This window comes from Mandrillus leucophaeus, unplaced genomic scaffold, assembly GCF_000951045.1.
Source record: "Mandrillus leucophaeus isolate KB7577 unplaced genomic scaffold, Mleu.le_1.0 Scaffold534, whole genome shotgun sequence".
NCBI lineage: Eukaryota > Metazoa > Chordata > Mammalia > Primates > Cercopithecidae > Mandrillus > Mandrillus leucophaeus.
The window spans coordinates 1753947-1778956 of NW_012105742.1; the positions used below are offsets into that span (position 1 = coordinate 1753947).

General features: G+C 43.9%; 1 protein-coding gene across 5 annotated transcripts in view; it reads left to right on the forward strand.

Annotated features, from left to right (window-relative positions):
• Positions 1-21171, forward strand: part of ETF1 (eukaryotic translation termination factor 1) — a 43203-nt gene extending 22032 nt beyond the window's left edge. For all 5 annotated transcript variants that reach the window (XM_011997251.1, XM_011997250.1, XM_011997248.1 and 2 more), the window contains 9 exons: positions 8253-8428; positions 9406-9545; positions 13375-13513; positions 14141-14331; positions 15481-15610; positions 15861-16016; positions 16431-16495; positions 18453-18600; positions 18877-21171. In XM_011997251.1, the coding sequence (XP_011852641.1) occupies positions 8266-8428; positions 9406-9545; positions 13375-13513; positions 14141-14331; positions 15481-15610; positions 15861-16016; positions 16431-16495; positions 18453-18600; positions 18877-18959 (1215 nt within the window). In that variant the 5' untranslated portion in view covers positions 8253-8265 and the 3' untranslated portion in view covers positions 18960-21171. The remainder of the gene's footprint in view (positions 1-8252; positions 8429-9405; positions 9546-13374; positions 13514-14140; positions 14332-15480; positions 15611-15860; positions 16017-16430; positions 16496-18452; positions 18601-18876) is intronic.
• The last annotated feature ends 3839 nt before the right edge of the window (positions 21172-25010 follow it).

Here is a 25010-nt window from a genome sequence, read left to right on the forward strand (position 1 = left end):
AACCTGGGAGGCGGAGCTTGCAGTGAGCTGAGATTTGGCCACTGCACTCCAGCCTGGGCGACAGAGCGAGACTCCGTCTCAAAAAAAAAAATACAAAATTAGCCAGGCATGGTGGCGCCTGCTTGAAATCCCAGCTACTCGGGAGGCTGAGGCAGGAGAATTGCTTGAACCTGGGAGGCGGAGGTTACAGTGAGGCGAGATTGCACCACTGCAGTCCAGCCTGGGCAACAAGAGCAAAACTCCATCTCAAAGAAGAAAAGAAAAGAAAGAACTTCCTACAAACCCCTACGGTTGTAGGCCCCTTGAGAATTGACTTACCAAGCATAAGCCAGTAAAATTGGTACTCAAGTGTTTTCCCCATCTTTTGTCTTCATATTCTCCCTGTGCATGAGTGGACCCCTGTGTCAGGTAGGTGGCACCTACAATCTAGATTGTGATGGAAGTTCTGTTTAGTTGCCCAACATTTCCAGCCTCTCCCAAAGCAAATGTCTTTTCCCTCCATTGGCCTGTGTGTAGAATTTGACATAACTCCAGAAAGAATTATCAAAATTTTTTTTGGAAATTACAGTTTAGAAGCCCTAGCAAGTGTTTGTGATGATAACTTAATCAGTGTATCATAAATTTCCTTGATTCCGTGGTTTGGCCAGAATACTTGCTCCCCTATCCAAGGGGTGGCAGCAGAGCCCACACCATACTCTCCTATGTACTGTCTTTGATTAGCTTCTAATTCATTGGGGAAAATAGCACAAAAGTTTGTGAACCAGCCTTCAAGGTAGACACCCAAACACAATTCTGATTTTTGGAGATATAACTTTGACTGCCAATCTGAGAGTAACTATTTTTGATAGTGGGAGGACTGGACAGCCAGCTCATCTACTTACAAAGAAAACTGTTTTCTGGGCCGGGTGCGGTGGCTCACACCTGCAATCCTAGCACTTTGGGAGGCCAAGGCAGGTGGATCACAAGCTGAGGAGTTCCAGACCAGCCTGACCAACATGGTGAGTACTTTGGGAGGCTGAGGTAGGCAGATCACAAGGTCAGGAGATTCAGACCATCCTGGCTAACATGGTGAAATCCCGTCTCTACTAAAAATACAAAAAAAATTAGCTGGTTGTGGTGGCATACGCCTTAGTCTCAGCTCCTCAGGGGGCTGAGGCCTGTCTCTTATACACATCTAGATGTGTATAAGAGACAGAGACCATCCTGGCTAGCATGGTGAAACCTCGTCTCTACTAAAAATACAAAAAATTAGCGGGGCGTGGTGGCGGGCACCTGTTGTCCCAGCTGCTGGGGAGCCTGAGGCAGGAGAATGGCAAGAACCCGGGAGGCAGAGTTTGCAGTGAGCTGAGATGGTGCCACTCCACTCTAACCTGGGTGAGAGAGCGAGACACTGTCTCAAAAAAAAAAAAGAGTATAGATCCAATAATCTATAAGGATCTCAGGAAGTAACTTTCTTACTGACTCATGAAATATCAGGTAGAAACAGTTTATAAAGCGATACCACATTTCTTTTTTTTTTTTTTTGAAACGGAGTCTCGCTCTGTTGCCCAGACTGAAGTGCAGTGGCACGAGCTCTGCTCACTGCAACCTCTGTCTCCCAAGTTCAAGTGATTCTCCTGCCTTAGCCTTCCAAGTAGCTGGGATTACAGGCGTGTGCCACCACACTTAACTAATTTTTGTATTTTTAGTAGAGATGGGGGGTTCACCATGTTGGCCAGGCTGGTCTCAAACTCCTGACCTCAGGTGATCCACCCCCCTCGGCCTCCCAAAGTGCTGGGATTACAGGTGTGAGCTACCATGCCTGGCCAGGTGATACCACATTTTTTAGTGTGCTTTGGTTCATATCAGATCAGCCTTTGCCTTCAAGATGTGAGCAAGCTCAATTTATACTGATAGCTATTGTACTAAAGCCAGCTTTTAGATCAGGTCAGGGCAAATTTGAGACTTCTAATTTCCTATATGTTGTAGTTTTCATTCTGTTTATACTTCTGCTTGTTCTCCTTATAAAATTGCTAATAGGCCAGGCGCGGTGGCTCATGCCTATAATCCCAGCACTTTGGAAGACCGAGGCAGGCGAATCATGAGGTCAGGAGTTCAAGACCAGCCTGGCCAACATAGTGAAATCCCCCGTCTCTACTAAAAATACAAAAATTAGCCAGATGTGGTGGCACACACCTGAAGTCCCAGCTACTTGGGAGGCTGAGGCAGGAGAATTGCTTGAACCCAGGAGGTGAAGGCTGTAGCAAGCCAAGATCACCCCACTGCACTCCAGCCCAGGCGACAGTGTGAGACTTCATCTCAGAAATATATGTGTATATATATATAGTAAGCTGCTTTTCTTAACATGATAAAATTAGAATTTATTGATAATTTAGTAAAAACACAAATTAATACTCCTCGAGAAAACATGCTTTGACTTTTATAGAGGAAACTGTCAGGTTGAGACCAAGAGACCTTAAAATAAATATCCTAGGTCCTATATTTCTAGTCATGATGAATGTATTTTGTATACCATCTTTATATAATAAAATTAACTTCCACAAATTTAAAAAAAAAAAAAGAAAGAAATATCCTGGCCGTGCACAGTGGCTCACGCCTGTAATCTCAGCACTTTGGGAGGCCGAGGCAGGCAGATCACAAGGTCAGGAGATCAAGACCATCCTGGCCAACATGGTGAAACCCCATCTCTACTAAAAATACAAAAATTAGCCGGGTGTGGCGGCATGTGCCTGTAGTCCCAGCTACTGGGGAGGCTGAGGCAGAATTGCTTGAACCCAGGAGGCGGAGGTTGCAGTGAACCGAGATCATGTCACTGCACTCCAGCCTGGCGACAGAGCGAGACTCTGTCTCAGAGAAAAGAAAGAAATATCCTATTATGTACTGTCTGTATCATTTCCATGTATATATATATATACACACACACTTTTTTTTTTTTTAAGAGACACAGTTTCACTCTGGTTTCCAGGCTGAAGTGCAGTGGTGTGATCACAACTCACTGCAGCCTCAACCTGTAGGGCTTAGGTAATTCTCCCACCTCAGTCTCCCAAGTAGCTGAGATTACAGGCACATGCCACCATACTGGCCTAATTTTTGTAGAGACAGGTTTCATTATTTTTTTTCATTTTTCATTTTCATTTTTCATTTTTTTGGTTTTTGATTTGTTGTTTTGTGACAGTCTCGCTCTGTCCCCCATTCTGGAGTGCAGTGGCACGATTTGGGCTCACTGCAACCTCCATCTCCCAGGTTCAAGCGATTTTCGTGCCTCAGACTCCCAAGTAGCTGAAATTACAGGCGTGTGCCACCACTCCCAACTTTTTTATTTTTTTATTTTTTATTTTTTTTTTTAGACAGAGTCTCGCTCTGTCACCCAAGCTGGAGTGCAGTGGCACAATCTCAGCTCACTGCACTGCAGCCTCTGCCTCTCAGGTTCAAGCAGTTCTCGTGCCTCAGCCTCCAGAGTAGCTGGGATTACAGGGATGAGCCACCATGCCTAACACGCCGAGCAACTTTTTGTATTTTTAGTAGAGATGAGGTTTCACCATAGTGGCTAGGCTGGTCTTGAACTCCTGGCCTCAAGTGATCTGCCTGCCTCAGCCTCCCAGACTGCTGGGATTGAAGGTGTGAGCCACCATGCCCAGCCGGTGTCTCACTACATTGCACAGGCTGGTCTCAAAACTCCTAGGCACAAGCAGTTCTCCTGCCTCAAGCCTCCCAAAGTGCTGGGATTACCAGTGTGAGCCACCTCGCCCAACCTTTTCCCCTTTAAAGTGTATTATTTCACTGTTTTCCCAGAGCTATGCAACCACTAATTTAAAAATATTTTCCTTAAAAAAAGAAAAAGTGTTTCCATCAACCTAAAAATCCCTATATCCTTTAACAATCACTCTGCATTCCTCCCTCCCTTCAGCCCCTGGCAACCACTAATCTACCTTTGTCTCTCTGGAATGCCTATTGTGAACATTTTGTGTAAATGGAACTATACAATATGTGGTGGTTTTTTTATTTTGAGACAGAGTCTCACTCTGTTCCCAGGCTGGAGTGCAATGGCGTGATCTCGGCTCACTGCATTCCCCCACCTCCTGGGTTCAAGCGATTCTCTTGCCTCAGCCTCCCGGGTAGCTGGGACTACAGGCGCCCACCACCACGCCCTGCTAATTTTTTTTTTCTTTTTTTTCTTGAGGCGGAGTTTAGCTCTGTCATCCAGGCTGGAGTGCAGTGGCTCCATCTCAGCTCACTGCAACCTCCGCCTCTGCCTCTTGGGTTCAAGAGGTTCTCCTGCCTCACCCTCCTGAGTAGCTGAGATTACAGGCTCACGCCACCATGCCCAGCTAAGTTTTGTATTTTTAGTAGAGATGGGGTTTCACCATGTTGGTCAGGATGGTCTCGATCTCTTGACCTCGTGATCCACCCACCTTGGCCCCCCAAAGTGCTGGGATTACAGGCATGAGCCACTGTGCCCTGTCTACAATATGTGTTCTTTTGTGACAGTTTTTACTTGATGTACTGTAAGTTAATGCAATATGTCTTTTCTTTTATTGCTGAATAGTTTTTCATCATATGAATGTACCAGATTTTGATTATTCGGTTATCAGTAGGACATATGGGTTTTTTGTTTTTTTTTTTTTAATGTTATGAATAATGCCTCTGTGAACATTGAAGCACAAATTTTTGTGTGTTACATATTTTGTCAATTCCCTTGCGTATATAACTAAGAGTAGAGTGGTTGGGTCATATGGTAACTCTGTGTTTAAACTCCTAAGGACTGCCAGACTGTTTTCTGGAAATATTGTACCACTTAACATTCCCAATAGCATTGGATCAAGATTTCGATTACTTCACATGCTATGTCTTTGTAGAAATGTCTCCTCACACCCCTTGCCTATTTTTTATTTGGGTTTTTCGTTGATGAATTATGAGTTCTTTACATATTCTTTATATTCTTTACATAAATCTTAAGAGATAATATGATTTGCATGTATTTTCTCCCATTCTGTGGGTCTTTTTACTCTCCTAATGCTATCCTTTGAAGCCCAAAGGTTGGTTTTTGTTTTTGGGGGGTTTTTTTTTGTTTTGTTTTTTGTTTTGTTTTGTTTTTTTGAGAATGAAAGCAAGTATATTAGAGAAGAAAAAAAAAAAAAGAATGGCTACTCTATAGAGCAGCCTAAAAGTTTTTTATTTTGAAGTCCATTTGATGTAGACCATCTAAAATTTTAAATAGTCGTTTATCCATGTTGTGTCTAAACTAAGAAAAATCAGGATGAGAAAAACGAAACTTACAGGAATCCTTTTTGAAAAGGAATCACCTGGAATGAACTCCCCAGACGATTTTCATCTGCAGCAAATTGAGAACTACTGTTTTGGGGAAGTGTGTGCTCTAAAAAACTTTAACTTATAGCCTAGGCACTCTGGCTCACGCCTGTAATCCCAGCACTTTGGGAGGCTGAAGTGGGTGGATCACCTAAGGCCAGGAGTTCGAAACCAGCCTGGCCAACATGGTGAAACCCAGTCTCTACTAAAGATACAAAGAAAATTAACTGGGCCTGGTGGCACGTGGCTGTAATCTCAGCTACTCAGGAGGCTGAGAGGCAGGAGAATCGCTTGAACCTGGGAGGCTGAGGTTGCAGTGAAATGAGATGGTGCCTCTGCACTCCAGCCTGGGCAACAAGAACGAGACTCTGTCTCAAAAAAAAAAAAAAAAAAAATTATAAGTGGACTAAGTAGATTTTTAAAGGATTTTTTATCACTGTAAAAAATACATAACATGAAGTTTACCATCTTAACCATTTACAAGTGTATAGTTCAGCAGTCTTAAGTACATTCACACTGTTGTACAGCCAGTCTCTAGGACTTTTCATCTTGTAAAACTAAAAAAGCTATTAAACAACTGCCTATTTCCACCTTACTCCAGTTGTTGGCAACTGCAGTTCTACTCTCTGTCTCTATGAACTTTAATACTCTAGGTTACCTCATGTAAGTGGAATCATACAGTATTTGTCCTTTTCTGTCTGGCTTATTTTTCTTAGCATAGTGTGTTCAAGGTTCATCCATTTTGTGTATGTCAGAATTTTCTTCCTTTAAGACTGAATGATATTTCACTGTGCACACACACCACCTTTTTTTGTTTGTTCATCCACCAATGGGTGTTTGGGTTGCTTCCACCTCTTGGCTATTGTGAAAAATGCTGCTGTGAAAATTGGTGTGCAAGTACCTGCTCTCACTCTTGGGTGTATAATTGGAAGTGGAATGGCTAGATCATATGGTAATTAGTTGTTTTGTTTTTGGTTTTGTTTGGGTTTTTTGTTTTGTGGTTTTTTTTGTTTGTTTGTTTGTTTTTGAGACGGAATCTCACTCTGTCACCCAGGCTGGAGTGCAGTGGCACTGTCTCGGCTCACTGCAAGCTCTGCCTCCTGGGTTCACGCCTTTCTCCTACCTCAGCCTCCTGAGTAGCTGGGACTACAGGCGCCCGCCACCACACCCGCCTAATTTTTTTATTTTTATTTTTAGTAGAGATGGGGTTTCACCATGTTAGCCAGGATGGTCTCAATCTCCTGACCTCATGATCCACCTGCCTCAGCCTCCCAAAGTGCTGGGATTACAGGCGTGAGCCACTGCGCCCCCCTTTTTTTTTTTTTTTTTTGAGGAGCTGCCACACTTATACCACATGGCTGTACCATTTTATATTCCCACTGGCAGTCCACAAGGGTTCCAGTTTCTCCACATCCTCACCAACACCTCCCTCCCTCCCTCCCTTCCTCCCGTCCTTCCTTCCTTCCTTCCTTCCTTCATTCCTTTTTTGAGGCAGTCTTATACTGTTGCCCAGGCTGGAGTGCAGTGACAAATCATAGCTCACTGCAGTTTCTAACTCCCAGGCTTGAGTGATCCTCCTGCCTCAGCCTCCTCAATAGCTAGGGCTACAGGCCTGCATCACGTGACGTCCAGCTAATTATTTTTTGTACAGATGGGGGCCTCATTATGTTGCCCAGGCTGTTCTCAAACTCCTGGACTCAAGTGATCCTCCTATCTCAACCTCCCAAAGTGCTGGGATTACAGGTGTGAGCCACTATGTTTGCTTTGCATAGAACTAGGAATTTTTCAATGAGGTATTTCTTGACTGGTAGTGGTAAGTGTCTTTGGAAGTTGTAGATGAAAAAGATATGTTACTGGCATTGGTGTTGAAATTTAAAGGGGGCTTAAAAATGAGTTGGTAACTGCTCAGAAGGGACCTCCCATGTGGCAGGGCCTTGATGGTATCTTCCATAGGGTCAGACTTTGGTCCCGTTTTTTAGTTTTAAAAACTTGAATTTGGTAGGGCACCCAGAATTTATCAGGCTGTCAGTGGTACCTCCTTTTGATCAAACTCAAATGCAGTTAATATGTTGCCATTTAAAGAGAATGAGTTTGTGAGAGAGATTTTTTCTCTCTCTCTCTCCCTCTCTCTCTCGAGACTGAATCATCTCTGTCGCCCAGTCTGGAGTGCAGTGGCACAATCTCAACTCACTGCAACCTCCACCTCCCAGGTTCAAGTGATTCTTGTGCCTCAGCCTCCTGAATAGCTGGGATTACAGGTGCCTGCCACCATGCCCAGCTAATTTTTGTATTTTTGTTGTTGTTGTTTTAATAGAGACAAGGATTCACCGTGTTGGCCAGGCTGGCCTCGAACTCCTGACCTTGTGATCCACCCGCCTCGGCCTCCCAAAGTGCTGGGATTACAAGCATGAGCCACCGTGCCCAGCCGAGAGAGAGATTTCATAACTGGGACATTTCTGTGATTTCCAGAGTTCTCCTTTTCCATCATTAGTGTGCTAAATTCGTGATTACAAATATGCCTAGACTTTGGAAAGACTCATTGCATCATCCTGTCATGGCATCTCCCACTCAACCACCATATTTGAAGGCTCTCCCATAGACAGATTCACTACCAAACGCCAGCCTGTTGACACTCTTTATTTATCATAGATAGCTTCTTTCTTTACCCTTCGGAAATGAGGTGTTTCTCAAGTATCTCTCCAAGTGCATTCTTTACATAACTTATCTCAGTATTCAATCAAATTGAGCACTAGATTCTGAACACTGTTCCTAACTCTGTGTGTACGTTCATAAACAAGACTATGATAGTCCCTACATTACCCCTTTGAGAGTGACTTGTTTCCATAACTTTGGGGGCGTCTCCCTCAGCTTGCTTTTACCAGAGAGAAACATGAGTTTACTTACGTAATATTTAAACCCCTAATGAGTTATTCTTTCTTCCACAGCAATGGCACCAGCATGATATCATTGATCATTCCTCCCAAAGACCAGATTTCACGAGTGGCAAAAATGTTAGCAGATGAGTTTGGAACTGCATCTAACATTAAGTCACGAGTAAACCGCCTTTCAGTCCTGGGAGCCATTACATCTGTACAACAAAGACTCAAACTTTATAACAAAGGTAATCTGGAGTTTGCTCCTTTTCCTTCTCTATGCATCTTGGTTATGTTTTATACTGTGATCCGGCTATGGTGCTTTGTTCACTGATGTTTCCTTCAGTCAGCCATCATCAATGTCTTTTTGCCCTTGGTGGTTAGCTTTTTTGTTTTGTTTTGTTTTTTGTTTATTGAAAGTTAAGTAGGCCAGGCGCAGTGACTCACGCTTGTAATCCCAGCACTTTGGGAAGCTGAGGCAGGTGGATCACTTGAGGTTAGGAGTTCGAGACCAGCCTGGGCAACATGGTGAAACCCTGTCTCTACAAAAAATACAAAAGTTAGCCAGGCCTAGTGGCAAACACCTGTAGTCCCATCTCCTCTGGAGGTTGAGGCGGGAGAATCGATTGGACCCGGGAGGTGGGTTGCAGTGAGCCACGATCTTGTTGCTGCATACTCACCTGAGTGACAGAGTGAGACATCATCTCAATTTTTTTTTTTTTTTTTTTCCGGGATGAGACACAGTCTCTGTCACCCAGAGGCTGAAGTGCAGTAATCCGATCTCAGCTCACCGCAAGCCTGCCAGGTTTAAGCAATTCTTCCACCTCAGCCTCTTGAGTAGCTGGGATTACAGGCGCCCGCTGCCATGCCTGGCTAATTTTTGTATTTTTAGTAGAGACGGGGTTTCACCATGTTGGCCAGGTTGGTCTTGAATCCCTGACGTCAGGTGATCTGCCCACCTTGGCCTCCCAGAGTGCTGGGATTACAGGTGTGAGCCACCATGTCCAGCCTGTTTACTTTAAAGAATAAATCCTACTGAAACATCTCAGAGGAAGTTTTAAAATTAGGGAGAGAGTTCTGCCTGAGAGATATCAGGCTTTTTCTGCTTTATTTAAATTATGACTTAAAGGGTCAGGCAGGGAAAATAGGCTATGGAACATTTTCTATTGATTGAGGAAAAACTGGGTGTGGAATAAAGTAGACAAATTGTTTGTGTTCTTTGCAGTACCTCCAAATGGTCTGGTTGTATACTGTGGAACAATTGTAACAGAAGAAGGAAAGGAAAAGAAAGTCAACATTGACTTTGAACCTTTCAAACCAATTAATACGTCATTGTATTTGTGTGACAACAAATTCCATACAGAGGTAAGAAGTCAAGCCCAGAACATTTTCATCACTCCAGAATTCTTTCCCCATACCCGTTAGCAGTCAGTGCCCCCTCCCTCCCACTTACCTCTCTCATTCTAAGCAACCACTATGTTTTCTTTCCGTAGATATGCTTGTGCTGGATTTCTTTTATTTATTTATTTTTTTATTTATTTTATTTTTTTTTTTTTGAGAAGGAGTCTCGCTCTGTCGCCCAGGCTGGAGTGCAGTGGCACGATCTTGGCTCACTGCAAGCTCCGCCTCCCAGATTCAAGGGATTCTCCTGTTTGAGCCTCCTGAGTAGCTGGGATTGCAGGCACATGCCACCACACCCAGCTAATTTTTTTGTGTTTTTAGTAGAGACGAGGTTTAACCACATTGATCAGGCTGGTCTCAGACTCCTGACCTCGTAATCCGCCCGCGTCAGCCTCCCAAAGTACTAGGATTACAGTCATGAGCCACCCCGCCCAGCCTGGACATTTTATATAATAGAATCGTATAGTTTGTGGCCTTTTGTGACTGGCTTCTTTTACTTTATACTTTATACTTTATAGCATTCATCAGTACACTTCATTGCTTTTTATTACCAAGCAGTATTCCATTGTATACATATATGCCATATTTTATATTTTATGTATCTTTTCATCAGTTTTACATTTGGGTTGTTTGCACTGTTTGGCTGTTATGAATAATGCTGCTGTGAACATTCATGGACAAGTTTCTGTGTGACCATACATTTTCATGTTTCTTGGATTTGTGAAATTGTGTAGGTTATATAGTAATTATGTTTAACTCTGAAGAAGTTGCTAGACTGTTTTCCAAACAATTGTACCATTTTACACAGCTATTTTCAAAAAGTAAGGCAATTTACATTTATTATGACACTAGTCGTTGAGCATGTTTTGAGACAGTCTCACACTGTCGCCCAGGCTGGAGTGCAGTGGCGCAATCTTGGCTCACTGCAACCTCCATCTCCATGGTTCAAGCAATTCTTGTGCCTCAAGCCTCCTGAATAGCTGGGATTACAGGTGTGCGCCACCATGCTTGGCTAATTTTTTGTATTTTTTTTTAGTAGAGACAGAGTTTTGCCATGTTGGCCAGGCTTGTCCCAAACTCCTGGCCTCAAGTGATCTGCTCGCTTCAGCCTCCCAAAGTGTGTTTGTGTGTGTGTGTATTTTTTTTTTTAATTTTTGTGGGTACATAGGTGTATGTGGGGTACATGAGATGTTTTGATACAGGCATGCGATGTGAGCTATCACACTATGGAAAATAGAGTACCCATTTCCTCGAGTGTGTGTCCATTGTGTTACAAGCAGTCCAGTTATACTCTTTGAGTTATTGCACTCAGTTTTCACATAACAAATTGTAAACTTTTTAGTAGCAAAACTGTAAGAACTCATTTTCTCCCTTTCCCCATGAAACTTTTGAGTGACAAAGCTGCCATAAGATGAACTTGAACGGTGGAAGGGAAACCTCATTAGAGTGACCTAAATCAGTCAACAGTAGAACAATCAAGAATTCACAGCTGGCTCCTAGTTCAGTCTCTTGCCTTTCATCAACCTAGGAAAAACCTCTACAGTGGAATTAGAACTGACATTTGTCGACAGTTTACAATAGATGATTTTTGCTAACTTGATGGGAAGTCCATTTATAGTTGGATCTTGGTCGACTACATAGACAATCCAGACTGTTTTTCTCTTCACTACCACACTGTACTTACAGCAGAAGGTTCTTCAGGGAGCCTCTTAGCCACTGAAACCACTTACCTGTATCTGGTTGGGTGAAAGCAGATTTTGAATATTGTTGATTTAAACAGTGCCAGGTACCCATGTTGTCTGACTTTTGCTCACTTACTGAGTTAGCCTTATTGGCTTTTTTCCAAACCTTAACTCCTTTTCTAAGATACTGTTTAATCTTGCTAACTTTGTACATTTTAGCTTTAACTGAGAGGGTTATATCCCGTTTATCAGGGTAATTATATATTCTAATAAGGGATAAGCCTGTTCCCTGATAAGCAGATTTATTGAAAACTTCAATCTACCTAACAGGTCATTTTGATAAGGCTGTATTATTAATGTGCAATATTCATATTCAAGGCCTATTTTTTTTTCTTTTTTTTTCTGAGATTGATTTTTGCTCTGTTGCCCAGGCTGGAGTGCAGTGGCACGATCTCGGCTCCTTGCACCTTCCACTTCCTGAATTCAAGTGATTCTCCTGCCTCAGCCTCCAGAGTAGCTGGGATTACAAGTGTGCACCACCACGCCCAGCTAATTTTTGTATTTTTAGTAGACAAGATTTCACTCTGTTGGCTAGGCTGGTCTGAAACTCCTGACCTCAAGTGATCCACCCACCTTGGCCTCTCAGAGTGCCATTGCAGGGATGAGCCACCACTCCCAGCCACAATATTCATGTCTTAATGCTAACTATCTAGCATGGTTTTCTTAAAGATGGATTTTTAGTTGATCCATCTGCTTTCTAGTCAGTTATTGAAGGGGCTGTTTTCTTAAAATGGAATGGTAAGGCCAGGTTTTGTGGCTCACACCCATGTAATCCCAGCACTTTGGGAGGCCAAACAGGAGGATCAGTTTATAAAAATAAAATGGAATGGGTAACAGTTTCTTACTTCCAAAGAGATTGTCCTCTGGCAGTTAGAGATCTACTAAGTGTGTAGTATTCCGATTCCATTGTGAGAACTCTTATCTATCTATGTCCTAGGACTGTTTCAATATTTTCTCTTTGGGAAGGCATAAATAATGGGGATATAAAGTTAACATATAAGGAAGGTTTTCCTCATAAAACTCAGAATCACTAGCTGTACTACCTTTAAAGGCATGCTGGCTCATGCCTGTAATGCCAGCACTTTGGGAGGCTAAGACAGAAGGATCATTTGAGTCCAAGACTTCGAGGCTGCAGTGAGCTATCATGGCCACTGCACTCCAGCCTGGCCACCAAAGTGAGACCGTCTCAAAAAAAAAGAAAAAAAGGAACAAGTTAAAGTTTTTTTGTATTTTGAGACAGGGTCTCTGGATCTATCACCCAGGCTGGAGTACAGTGGCACAGTCTTGGCTCACTGTCAACCTACACCTCCCTGACTGAAGCCATTCCAAGTAGCTGGTAGGCACGTGTCACCACGGCCACCTAATTTTTGTATTTTTTTTTGTAGAGACAGTGTTTCGCTGTGTTGCCCAGGCCAGTCTCAAACTCCTGAGCCCAGCCTCCCAAAGTGCTGGGATTACATGTGTGAGCCACCACACCCAGCTCAGAACTCTATATTACAAAACTGAAACTATATCCGTTGAGCAATAATTCCTTGTTCCCCCTTTTTTGCAGCCCCTGGCAACCACCATTTGACTTTTTGTCTCTGATTTTGATTACTCCGGGTACCTCATATAAGTGGAATCATACAGTATTTGTCCTTTTTTTGACAGGGTTATTTCACTTAGCATGTATTCAAGTTTCATCCCTATTGTAGCATGTTTCAAAATTTTTTTCTTTTTTGAGATTGAGTAGTATTAACTGCTGTGTGTAATATTGCTATAAACATGGGCATACAGATATCTTTGTGCTCTTATATTTACATGCCCATGTCAAATATGTTGAAAAGCTTCACATAGATACCATCCGTTATTTCCTTATTGGGTTCAGATTTGTCCATAAGAGTTACATGATTATAACTGAAGTCTATAAATTATTCCATAGAATGGTTTTTCCACAGTGCTAATAACATGGTGAGTGGAGTGAAAGGGCTTGTATATGTCCTTTCTCAGAGTTTTTTTGACCTTAGCAAAGCTTTGGGATTCACCATGTGGTACTTGTGTTTGCTTTTCAGGCTCTTACAGCACTACTTTCAGATGATAGCAAGTTTGGATTCATTGTAATAGATGGTAGTGGTGCACTTTTTGGCACACTCCAAGGAAACACAAGAGAAGTCCTGCACAAATTCACTGTGGATCTCCCAAAGAAACACGGTAATACAGGAGGAGAACATGAACCCACTTACTTTGTGTCTAGCAATAAGAAAACAGTATGATGGGCCGGGTGCGGTGGTTCATGTCTGTAATCCCAGCACTTTGGGAGGCCGAGCCGGGTGGATCACGAAGTCAGAAGTTCGAGACTAGCCCAGCCAAGATGGTGAAACCCTGTCTCTACTAAAAATACAAAAATACGACGGGTGCTTATAATTCCAGCTACTTGGGAGGCTGAGGCAGGAGGATTGCTTGAACCCGGGAGATGGAGGTTGCATTGAGCTGTGATTGCGCCACTGCACTCCAGCCTGGGCGACAGAGCAAGACTCTGTCTCAAAAAAGATAAAAAGAGAAAACAGTATGATGTGAGGGGAGTGAATCCAGATGATAGGGAGAGAAGCCTCCCGGAATGACGGGTGCCTCACTGGTGCTTATGGCTCTTCTCTTGACATAGAATTAGTAGTCGCTCTCTGAAAACAAGTAGCAGTTTATGCTAAACGTTTAGTTAAGGGAATGGTGATTTTTCTTTGTCCTTTTCTTGGATGATGACATGATTATTTTATTTTTAATTTGAAGACATCTTGTAGTTCTTAATAATCGCCTTTTTCTCTTGCTACTTTTGTGTCAAAGGTAGAGGAGGTCAGTCAGCCTTGCGTTTTGCCCGTTTAAGAATGGAAAAGCGACATAACTATGTTCGGAAAGTAGCAGAGACTGCTGTGCAGCTGTTTATTTCTGGGGACAAAGTGAATGTGGCTGGTCTAGTTTTAGCTGGATCTGCTGACTTTAAAACTGAACTAAGTCAATCTGATATGTTTGATCAGGTAAGTAAGAAGTACATGCTCTATTATGTAAGTCCCTAGGTAGGAGTAGGTGAGTCCTCTGTGTGAGCACTGGAACAGAAACACATCTTTTTAAAATTCCCTGGGTTAAAAACCTACCTCTGAGTTAAACGGCAGGTTTACAGATGTTTATTAGGAAACATTCCCCTGTGCTTTTCTGAGCCCCTTCTCTTCCGAAATCAACCAGTTTTAGGTGGGCTGCTTATGGATCCTTTGGAGGTCCCTGGTTTAGTTGGGTTGTCAGAATTGGCTGTAGAATGGAGTTTGATTTCAAATAAACTAAAACCTGTTCCTTATTTTCTTTTTCTGATTTATTCTTGGAGATACATAGCAGCAAAGCTCTCAGCAATATGACAGCTGATTCTGCCTAAAGCATTTAAAGCCCATTTTATAACATGGGCTCAGCCATAATACATTTCCAAGGTCTTCTGGAGGAAGTAGCCTTAGGGTAGAAGGTCCACCAAGGAAATTGCCTTAACACCTTTTCTTTTCTCTTTTTTTTTTTTTTTTTTTTTTTTGAGACTGGGTCTCACTGTCTTGCCTAGGCTGAAGTGCAGTGGTGCAATCATGGCTCACTGCAGCCTCGATCTCCCGGGTTCAAGTGATCCTCCCAGCTCAGCCTCCCAAGTAGCTGGGACTACAGGGATGTGTCACCATGCCCAGCTAATTTTTGTACTTTTTGGTAGAGGCGAGGTTTCACCATGTTGCCTAGGCTGGTCTCAGTATTCCTGGACTCAAACTGTCTGCCTGTCCTAGCTTCCCAAAGTGCTGGGATTATAGATGTGAGCCACCCTACCCAGCCCGTCTTAACTTCTGTTACCTTATTTTGCAGGAGCCAGTGGTTCCCCCTTTCCTCCACAATAACTTATTTTTGTTTGAACTTAATGAGTTGTCCTATAGTAGGTCTAATAAAATGTGTGATGTAATTGGCTGGGAAAGTTTACCCTGGCAGTGCTGTTCACTGTAAGAGCAGCTTTTGATTAAACTGGGCTCCTTCCCCATATTTAGACTTCAGTGATCATAATGCTGAGCTTTGCATGCCATTGAGAGTTAGTGGGTTTGGGTAAAGGTGTTTTAATAATATTTTAAATAAGTACCAATAAATACTAATAATTTTTTTTTGTGTGTCAGAGGTTACAATCAAAAGTTTTAAAATTAGTTGATATATCCTATGGTGGTGAAAATGGATTCAACCAAGCTATTGAGTTATCTACTGAAGTCCTCTCCAACGTGAAATTCATTCAAGAGAAGAAATTAATAGGTATCGGTGAAATGCAACTGCATATTCTGTGAAATGTTTTCGTGTGTGTGTGTGTGTCCGTATATACGTGTTTGTATGTATGAGACAAGGTACCAAAAATGTAAATAGAGGATATTTAGTATTTTTATTAACTCTTTTGCCTCAGTGAAAGCATTATTTTTTATCTTCTGTAGTCACTAGGTTGAATAGGTATGTTTGTATCTACTAGGGAAACTTAATATATGTCCTGTTGACTGATCCCTAATCACAGGACGATACTTCGATGAAATCAGCCAGGACACGGGCAAGTACTGTTTTGGTGTTGAAGATACACTAAAGGCTTTGGAAATGGGAGCTGTAGAAATTCTAATAGTCTATGAAAATCTGGATATAATGAGATATGTTCTTCATTGCCAAGGCACAGAAGGTATGAGAATTAGAAAATAAGGTTGCTATTTGTTACTGAGCCAGGAAGCCTGGGGTAGAGATTGGGAGGGATGGCTGATTTCAGGAGCGGTCAGAAGGTAGATCTACCCCTTGTTCCCTACTCCTTCAGTCTGTAGTACATTCCTGCATAGATTTTTCTGCTTGAACTGTTTAACGTCTGCTTAAGATTGTTAAATCTGCTGAGGACCAGGACTGTATCTTGAGCATCTCTGATGTTCCTTATGGTTGAAGCACTGTACCTAGTAGACACTCAGTGTATGCTAACATGCTTATGGAAAAAAAGTTGAGAGATTGAGTCCCTGAGCCCTTTTCTCATCTAACCTCATCTTACAGAGCGTACACAGATTAGTATATGAGAGCGAGGTTAACACATTTTTTTCTCCTAATACTACAGAGGAGAAAATTCTCTATCTAACTCCAGAGCAAGAAAAGGATAAATCTCATTTCACAGACAAAGAGGTATGTGATTATTTTCTTGGTTTGATGATACATGCAAGCATAAATCCATGTGCTAGAGCACTGGCGGTGTAGAGGGTGAGCTTTGAGAAACTAAACCTCATACTAATTGGGGGGGCTGTGGGAGGTGGTCATCTCCTATCTGCCACATACAAATCTGACTTCAGGGAAGGAGGCCAAATCATAGTTACTGCAGCTTTTTTTTTTTTTTTCCCCTGGAGACAGGGTCTTGCTCTGTTGCCCAAGCTAGAGTACAGTGGCATGATCTCGGCTCACTGCAACTTCCACCTCCTGGACTCAAATGATCCTCTTGCCTCAGCCTCTCTAGTAGCTGGGACTACAGGCATACACCACCATACCCAACTAATTTTCAAATTTTTTGTAGAGGGGGGTTTTCACCATGTTGCCCTGGGCTGGTCTCGAACTCCTGAGCTCAAGCAGTCCGCTTACCTCGGTCTCCCAAGTGGTGGGATTACAGGTGTGAGCCACCGTACCCGGTCTTTTTTTTTTTTTTTTTTTTTGAGATAGTGTCCTGGTCTGTCACTCAGGCTGGATTCAGTGGCACAATCATAGCTCACTGTAACCTCGAACCCCTGGGCTCAAGCAATCCTTCTGCTTCAGTCTGCTGAGTAGTCAGAAGTACAGGCACAAACCCTCATGCCCTTTTTTGAGACGGAGTTTTGCTCTTGTCACCCAGGCTGGAGTGCGGTGGTGCAATCTCGGCTTACTGCTACCTCCACCTCCTGGGTTCAGGCAATTCTCCTGCCTCAGTCTCCCGAGTAGCTGGGACCTCAGGTGATCTACCTGCAGGTGATCCATCTGGCTCAGCCTCCCAAAATGCTGGGATTACAGGCATGAGCCACCGTGCTGGGCAGCCTTATTTTTTATAGAAATGGGCTCTTGTGTTCACCAGGCTGGTCTTGACCTCCTGGGCTCAAGTGATCCTCCTGTGTTGGTTTTCCAAAGTGGTGAGATTACAGGTGTGACCCACCATGCCTGGCCTGGTTTTTTGTTTGTGTTTGTCTTTGTTTGTTTGTTTTTTAGACAGTCTCCCTCTGTCTCCCAGGCTGGAGTGCAGTGGCACGATCTCAGCTCACTGCAAGCTCTGCCTCCCGGGTTCATGCCATTCTTCAGTCTCAGCCTCCCAAGTAACTGGGACTATAGGCGCCCGCCACCACGCCTGGCTAATTTTTTGTATTTTTAGTGGAGACGGGGTTTCACCGTGTTAGCCAGGATGGTCTCGATCTGCTGACCTCGTGATCCGCCCACCTCGGCCTCCCAAAGTGCTGGGATTACAGGCTTGAGCCACCGCGCCTGGCCCTCTTTGTTTTTAAGTAGTTAAGCAATCAGGAAAACATTTCATTATCCTTGAAATTTAATAGGGAGGAAAATGTGATTTGCATAATGCCTCTCCTGCACTATGAAACCTGTGCTGCTTTCTTCACTTGATCAGCTCTTCCACTGCAGTGGCTTCTCTGGTTTGCTCTAAATGCATCACAGCAGTTGAAAGTATCACTCTCCTGTATGAGATAGGTTTAAATGGTAGCTTCCTCAAATTCTGGTTTGGAGAGCTTTGTTCTCTATGAGGCCACTCCCAAAAGCAGTCCTGGCCTGTCTCTTCGGGGTCATTGAATGGGGTGCTGCCTAGAGACTCTACAACAGCCTGACTTCTAGAGTCAGCAGTAGCAATCATAAGCTGAAAATCCACTGAGTGTTTGTGTTGGTATTTCATGGCTGAGGGTAGAGTCTGAGGAGAAGTGTTGTTTGAAATAATCCAAATTTCTCTGCTTATGTCCATTATGTTATCAAAACCAGAGATGACTTACAGAGCTTTACACACAGACATGCCTATAAGTGGGAGGATGAGAGTGATAGGTGGGCAAGGGGCTGTGAGAGGGGCTAATTAGCCTTCATATATCCTAATCCCCCCTGTTTTTGTATCTCATGGTCACCCCTGTAGACCGGACAGGAACATGAGCTTATCGAGAGTATGCCCCTGTTGGAATGGTTTGCTAACAACTATAAAAAATTTGGAGCTACGTTGGAAATTGTCACAGATAAATCACAAGAAGGGTCTCAGTTTGTGAAAGGATTTGGTGGAATTGGAGGTGAGTAGCAAATCAGCAAACCAAACTTAAAACCAGGGTCTCAGGCCAAGGTCACTCCTGGCTAGCCCTGCTTCAGGCGAGGTGCTCATTATCTGCTGAGATAGGTGATTGACGCAGCAGGTGCAGGTTCCTAATTTGGACCCATGTTTATTATTGCCTCTTTGTTTTCTGTAATTCTGCAAGAGAATGGGGCTTCCCTTATTAGAGTGACCAGCCCCCTACACACATGCCCATTCCGTGAACACAGGTAATTTACCTTTTGGTTTGTTTCCCCAGGTATCTTGCGGTACCGAGTAGATTTCCAGGGAATGGAATACCAAGGAGGAGACGATGAATTTTTTGACCTTGATGACTACTAGGTAGTCGACATGGGTCCGGCAAAATGTGCCTCACCCTCCAGCATCCAACCCAAGGAGCATACCCATGGTGGAATCCAAACAGATCCCTGCCTTACAATTGGAACATTTCCAGAACTTAATCCATGAGCATTGGATATTGAAAAGAAAACCGAAACAAAACCAGACCCAGCCCTACACTTTGGTTTGTCATGGTGTCAGCGCAGCAGCCTACAACTAAGTTCCTAAATGCCACTTTGGACTAATTTAAAAAAGAATCCCAGTTTTTACTTTTACTCGATGGTGAAATTGGTTGCTCTTGTATTTTATGAAAAAAATGATTTTTTTAACCTTCATACATAGAAGCAAAAATACTTTAACTGCTGTAAACCTTCAAAAGTTAATAGAAGTGAGATCATACTGGTTTGTTTCTTATTTTGATTGGAGAAAAATTAAATTGCTGCATTTCGCAGTGACCCATTTACATGGCATTCTCAGCTTAGACTGCATAAGAAGAAATATATGTGGTGAAATGTTGGAACCATTTCTCTCTTGGTCTCTGTTTAATGTTGAAAGGGTGAGCTAATAGGAGGCACTTTCAACTTCACTCCCTCACGCTACCCCGTCCCCTCCAGACTGGCAGTTTCAAGGATGCAAATTGCATTGCAAAATCAAACTGACTCATGAAGCATTTGGGCCAGTGCACTGTTTACTTCCATCTGTTTGCAGACACATTTGTGCCCGGCGTTTGGGAGCCCTTTGTATCAGTGTTCTGACGGGGATCCCTATAACCTTAACCTACTCGAAACCAGTTTGGGATGGATATGATGGGGCTTCTGTGCTATTGCTGGGATTGGGAGAAATAAAACATGCAATTTAAGTGGAAGCGAAGAAATTTAAAGAGGATTTTATTTTGCTTGGGTCAATCCTTGTTAAAAGGGAGGTGGATGTGTTTTCCTTGTGTTGGATGGCATGAGATTATGTGAATGTTTTGATTTATTAAAATGAACTGCAAGGTTTTTCACAGGAACGACAGACATGTATGACTGCATGTAATTATAAACTCCTGACCTCCTGGTGGGGTTGGAGCATCTGTTTCAAATGTGGGACTTCCAAGCACCTCTCACATGAGAAATGAGGGGCGGGTGGGAAGGGATGGGACACAGCTTCTGGCACCATGGATTTAAGACCATGTTGGATCCAAAAGTTGGCCTGAAACCCTGAAGCTTATGCGTCACAGCTGGGCTGTAAGTCAGACTTGAACCCAGCTGACATGCAGGGTCATGGCGTGCCCGAGGTGGTGACAGTTGAACAAAGTGTATAGTATGTGCCCAGTGGTAGCAATGGAAAAAAGTATACCAAACAGACTTTGAAGGACCAAAGGTTTTAAAAGTCAATTGGTATCACCTCCACACTGACTATAGGGTAGTGGGGTGCATTTGGTTTTCAAATTGGGTACTTTTAACACTTTAGTGCCTGACTGCTGTTCTTTACTGACTTGATTCAGTCACTCGTAGCTTTATTGGTCTGAACCAGCTCCTTGTTCCCAGGTTACAGACCTGCCTATCGTTCCAATAATCCTGTTTCACTTGAATGAAGGGAGTATGTCTTATATGTAAAGTTTCTGGTTCTCACACTGTACTCTGAGGTCCAAATACTGTCTGTCAATGTGTAACCTGATGTCTCAACCCCCAGTGAGAAGAGTCCATTATTTGGTGTTCACCAGCGTGGGAGACTTCACCGGAACAGGCTTTTTTGCTTTGGGCTCTGCTATTTGTTTGCAGAACACCCAAGAGCGAGCAAACATGCTCTCTTCACAGCAGTACCTGAGGGTTTCGCCATTGTAAATGGGTCTGATGTGATAGGACAAGACCAGAGAAATTGGATGTAAATTTACATTTTTGAATATGCTTGTTGTTTCACATGATACATTTAGGGTATGCAGCTCCTTTTGTAGTTTTTATTTTTACTATTTAAGTTTGGAAATGATGCCAAATTTTTGTATTTCTTTAATCAATGTGTTCTCTTCGGTGATATATATTGCATTATATATTGATGTGTGTATCAATATATACTGATATGTATTACACTTACACATACAAACACATAAATAAGAGGGGGTGAAAACCGTAGCCTTTGCATTCTCTATAGCCTCTGCAGAGAGATCCTAAGCAGCAAAATCTTGGTGTTGTGATGTACAGAAATGGAGAAGAGTATTAAACCATATTTAAGAATATACTTTGTGTGCTTGAGATTTTTTAGGACTGGTCTAGAAAGACCTGAACTGTGGAGACAGTGAGTTCTCCAAGGCATACCTCAGATTAGTCATGCCCAGTAGCGTTTCAGCCTTGGATTTGAGTTGTGTTTACTACATTTGTCTATGGAAAGGTATATGCAAAGTTTTTCTGAGGTCACAATCCCAGAGTTATGGTAGAGGAAGAAGGTTCAGGTTGCTGGGGCCACACTAATTTGTATTCTCCCCCATTCTACATGCATGCCAAAGGGAATCTTGCTTCCTTTTTTTTTTTTTTTTTTTTTTTTTTGTTTAAGGTATGTTAAGTGTATTATTCCATAACCCAGCATCCCATGGAGGTACCCAATTTTACAGGTGATGAAACAGAACAAAAGAAGGTTAAGTAGCAGCTCTTTAGTGATAACACCAAAATTTTATCCCAGGCCTTATTCCAAAGTTATCTCTGTATCTGTCTTTGAGTCCTATAATAGAATGGTCCAGATGGAATAGCAGAAACTAGGCCTGGGCCCTCTCCCTCCCACGCTCCTTCATCTTACATACCTTACACTGGGTAGGAGAGTAGTAGCCCATCCAAGAGCAGGTGCTGGTCCAGTAGAGCAGGGCTCCTAGGCCAGGTTCAGAGCAGAAGAGGATTTGTTTTTTGTTTTCCCCCAAGGTTGAGGTGCTTAGAGAGCCTCTTTGGTAGTTTAGGAAGCCTAGTTGAGGAGCCAAGGTGGTGCATGGTTTGCTTTCTCTAGGTTTGAGAAAACTGTTTTAAATAAAATTGACCAGTAATGGCACTTGGCATAGTTTTCACCCATTTTCTCACCTGATCTAGATGATAGCCCTGACAACGAAACTCAATTACCAGCTGGGAAGGGGCGAACATGCCTGTGCTGGTGGAAGTGTAATTTTCCCTCCTAATGCATGTCTAGGTGCTGTTCTTGAAGACAAAATTGTTGGAAGGCAGCACAGTGGTGCAGGATGTATGGGCTGTGGTGCTTGCCTGTCTGGGCCTGCAGCACTTGCCATCTTTTGTTCTCTGACTCCAAGACGCATGCCATGACACTCCCAGACAGCCACGGTGGATTCAGGGCTGAGAGCCAAGGTGGAATTTAAGCCTCATGCCAGCTTCTCCTTTGTTGCCAACTTGAGTGAATGCCAGCTGGGGTTCCTGCCTGCCAAGTCCAGTCCTGATGGGACTGGGTCTCAGGGGACCTGGGAACTGAACAGCCAAGTGGTGTGGGAGCATCCGATTAGAGCTAGGCAAGCAGGACACAGTTGCTTGTTTTGTGGCAGTTTGGGTGCTGCAAGTTGCTGAGGATGTGGCTGAATAACAGGAACTAGAAATACAGGTGAAAACAATTCACCACCTCCAGGGTTCTCTGTAAATCAAGTCTAAAACCCTGTCTGGTGAATTCAATTTCAGATACAGCCATCTCCAGGAGTCCTTCCCTGAAACTGGCAGGTTTACCTGGGGCTTAGCTAAGAGCCCAGAACCAAACAAGGGAGTTAAGCTCTGGTTCTGCCAGGCACCGTGGCTCATGCTTGTAAACCCAACACTTTGGGAGGCCAAGGCAGGTGGATCACCCGAGATCAGGAGTTCAAGACCAGCCTGACCAACATGGTGAAACCGTGACTCTACTGAAATTAGCCGGACAGGTGGCGGGCGACTGTAATCCCAGGTACTCAGGAGGCTGAGGCACAAGGATTGCTTGAACCTGGGAGGTGGAGGCTGTAGAGACGAGATAGCACTACTGCACTCCAGCCTGGGCGACAACGAGACTGTCTCAAAAAAAAAAAAAAAAAAAAGCTCTGGCCCCGTCTCTGCTGTTAACTGGGTTTGTGACTTCACAGTATCAGACAGTCCCTGAATCTGAAGTGCCGTGCTCGCCAGCTTCCCGGGAAGCTATCAGGAGAGTGCAGTAGGAAGCAGGATCTCTGAGGTCTGAGGTAGAAATCCTGGCTCCACTTGAGAGGCTGGCAAATTATTCCATGTCTTTGAGTAACAGTTTCACCACCTGTAATAAGGATTAAATGGAGTAAGGCACATGAAAGCACTTAGCAAGGACTGGAATGGCAGCTACTCGTGGTTCCTACACTCCCAACCTTGGTCCTCTGGAAGTGGCCAGGGAAAGTGTGCTGGTGACCACAAGGTGGTGCTATAGAGTTAAGGACGCTGACGAAGAAATTTGCTTCATCTGAAGTAGGGGGGATTTCTGACAAGCATTAAGAGGTGCCTGGGACAGCTTGCTTTGCCCTTAAATTTTGGGAAAGTGGAGAGGGCAGTTTAACAAAGGAGTAGGGATGAGTGAACGGAGAGGAGAGCCCAGGAGTCTCAGTCCAGCTCTGCCCAGTTTTCTTACTCCTCATTCTGGGCTTTGAGCTCTCCGTCTGTGAAGTACCTATAGTCACTGACATTTGTTGAACAGTTATGTAATCCTTAGAAAAACGTAGTGAGGGAGATGCTGTTTATATCTTCCCATCCACGTTCTACTAAGTGGCAAAATCTGGGACTCAAAGTCAGGTCTGTTTGGTTCCAAAGCCAGTGCAAATGCAGGTCATCCCTACAGAGTGAAGTAAAACAGCATGAAGAAGGGCTTCTTGGGGGGCCCTTGGCCCCAAGTAGGTGAGCAAGGAAGTGATGAGAAGGCAAAGCTGTACCTGGGAATGTCAAGCCCATTCTCAGAAAGGACTAGAGTCTCTTTTTTTTTTTTTTTTTTTTTTTTGAGACGGAGTCTCGCTCTGTGGCCCAGGCTGGAGCGCAGTGGCCGGATCTCAGCTCACTGCAAGCTCCGCCTCCCGGGTTTACGCCATTCTCCTGCCTCAGCCTCCCGAGTAGCTGGGACTACAGGCGCCCGCCACCGCGCCCGGCTAGTTTTTTGTATTTTTTAGTAGAAATGAGGTTTCACCGTGTTCGCCAGGATGGTCTCAATCTCCTGACTTCGTGATCTGCCCGTCTCGACCTCCCAAAGTGCTGGGATTACAGGCTTGAGCCACCACGCCCAGCCAGGACTAGAGTCTCTTTCGACTGTAGTCCTTAGTGTACGGCCACACATTTATATAGCTTTTCTCTACAGTACCCAATACTTAGACTTCTTAAGGAATTATCATTTTAGCACTTTTTTTAATTGAGACAGGGTCTCACCCTGTCACCCAGGCTGGAATGCAGTGGTGCAATCTTGGCTCACTGGAGCCTCAACCTCCCAGGATCAAACAATCCTCCCACTTCAGTCTTCTGAGTAGCTGGGACTACAGGCACACGCGGCCACACCTAATTTGTGGGGTTTTTGTTGTTGTTGTTGTTGTTTTTGTAGAGATGAGGTTTCGCCATGTTGCCCAGGCTGGACTTTTTTTGAGACGGAGTCTTGCTTTGTCGCCCAAACTGGAGTGGAGTGGCACGATCTTGGCTCACTGCAAACTCTGCCTCCCAGGTTTATACCATTCTCCTGCCTCAGCCTCCTGAGTAGCTGGGACCGCAGGCGCCCGCCACCATGCCTGGCTAATTTTTTGTATTTTTTTTTAGGAGAGGCGGGGTTTCGCTGTGTTAGCCAGGATGGTCTTGATCTCCCGACCTCGTAATCCGCCTGCCTCAGCCTCCCAAAGTGCTGGGATTACAGGCGTGAGCCACTGCACCGGCCTGTTCTTGAACTCCTGATCTCAAGTGATCAGCCTGCCTCAGCCTCCCAAAGTGTTGGGATTCCAGGTGTGTGCCACTGTGCGGGGCCCCTTAATTTTAGCACTAGGAAGGGTCTTGCACCTTACCTATTCCAGTCCCCTCAATGAAGACAGAAGAAAACTGAGGTCAGAGAGCAACACAGTGACCTGTCAGGCTCATGCAG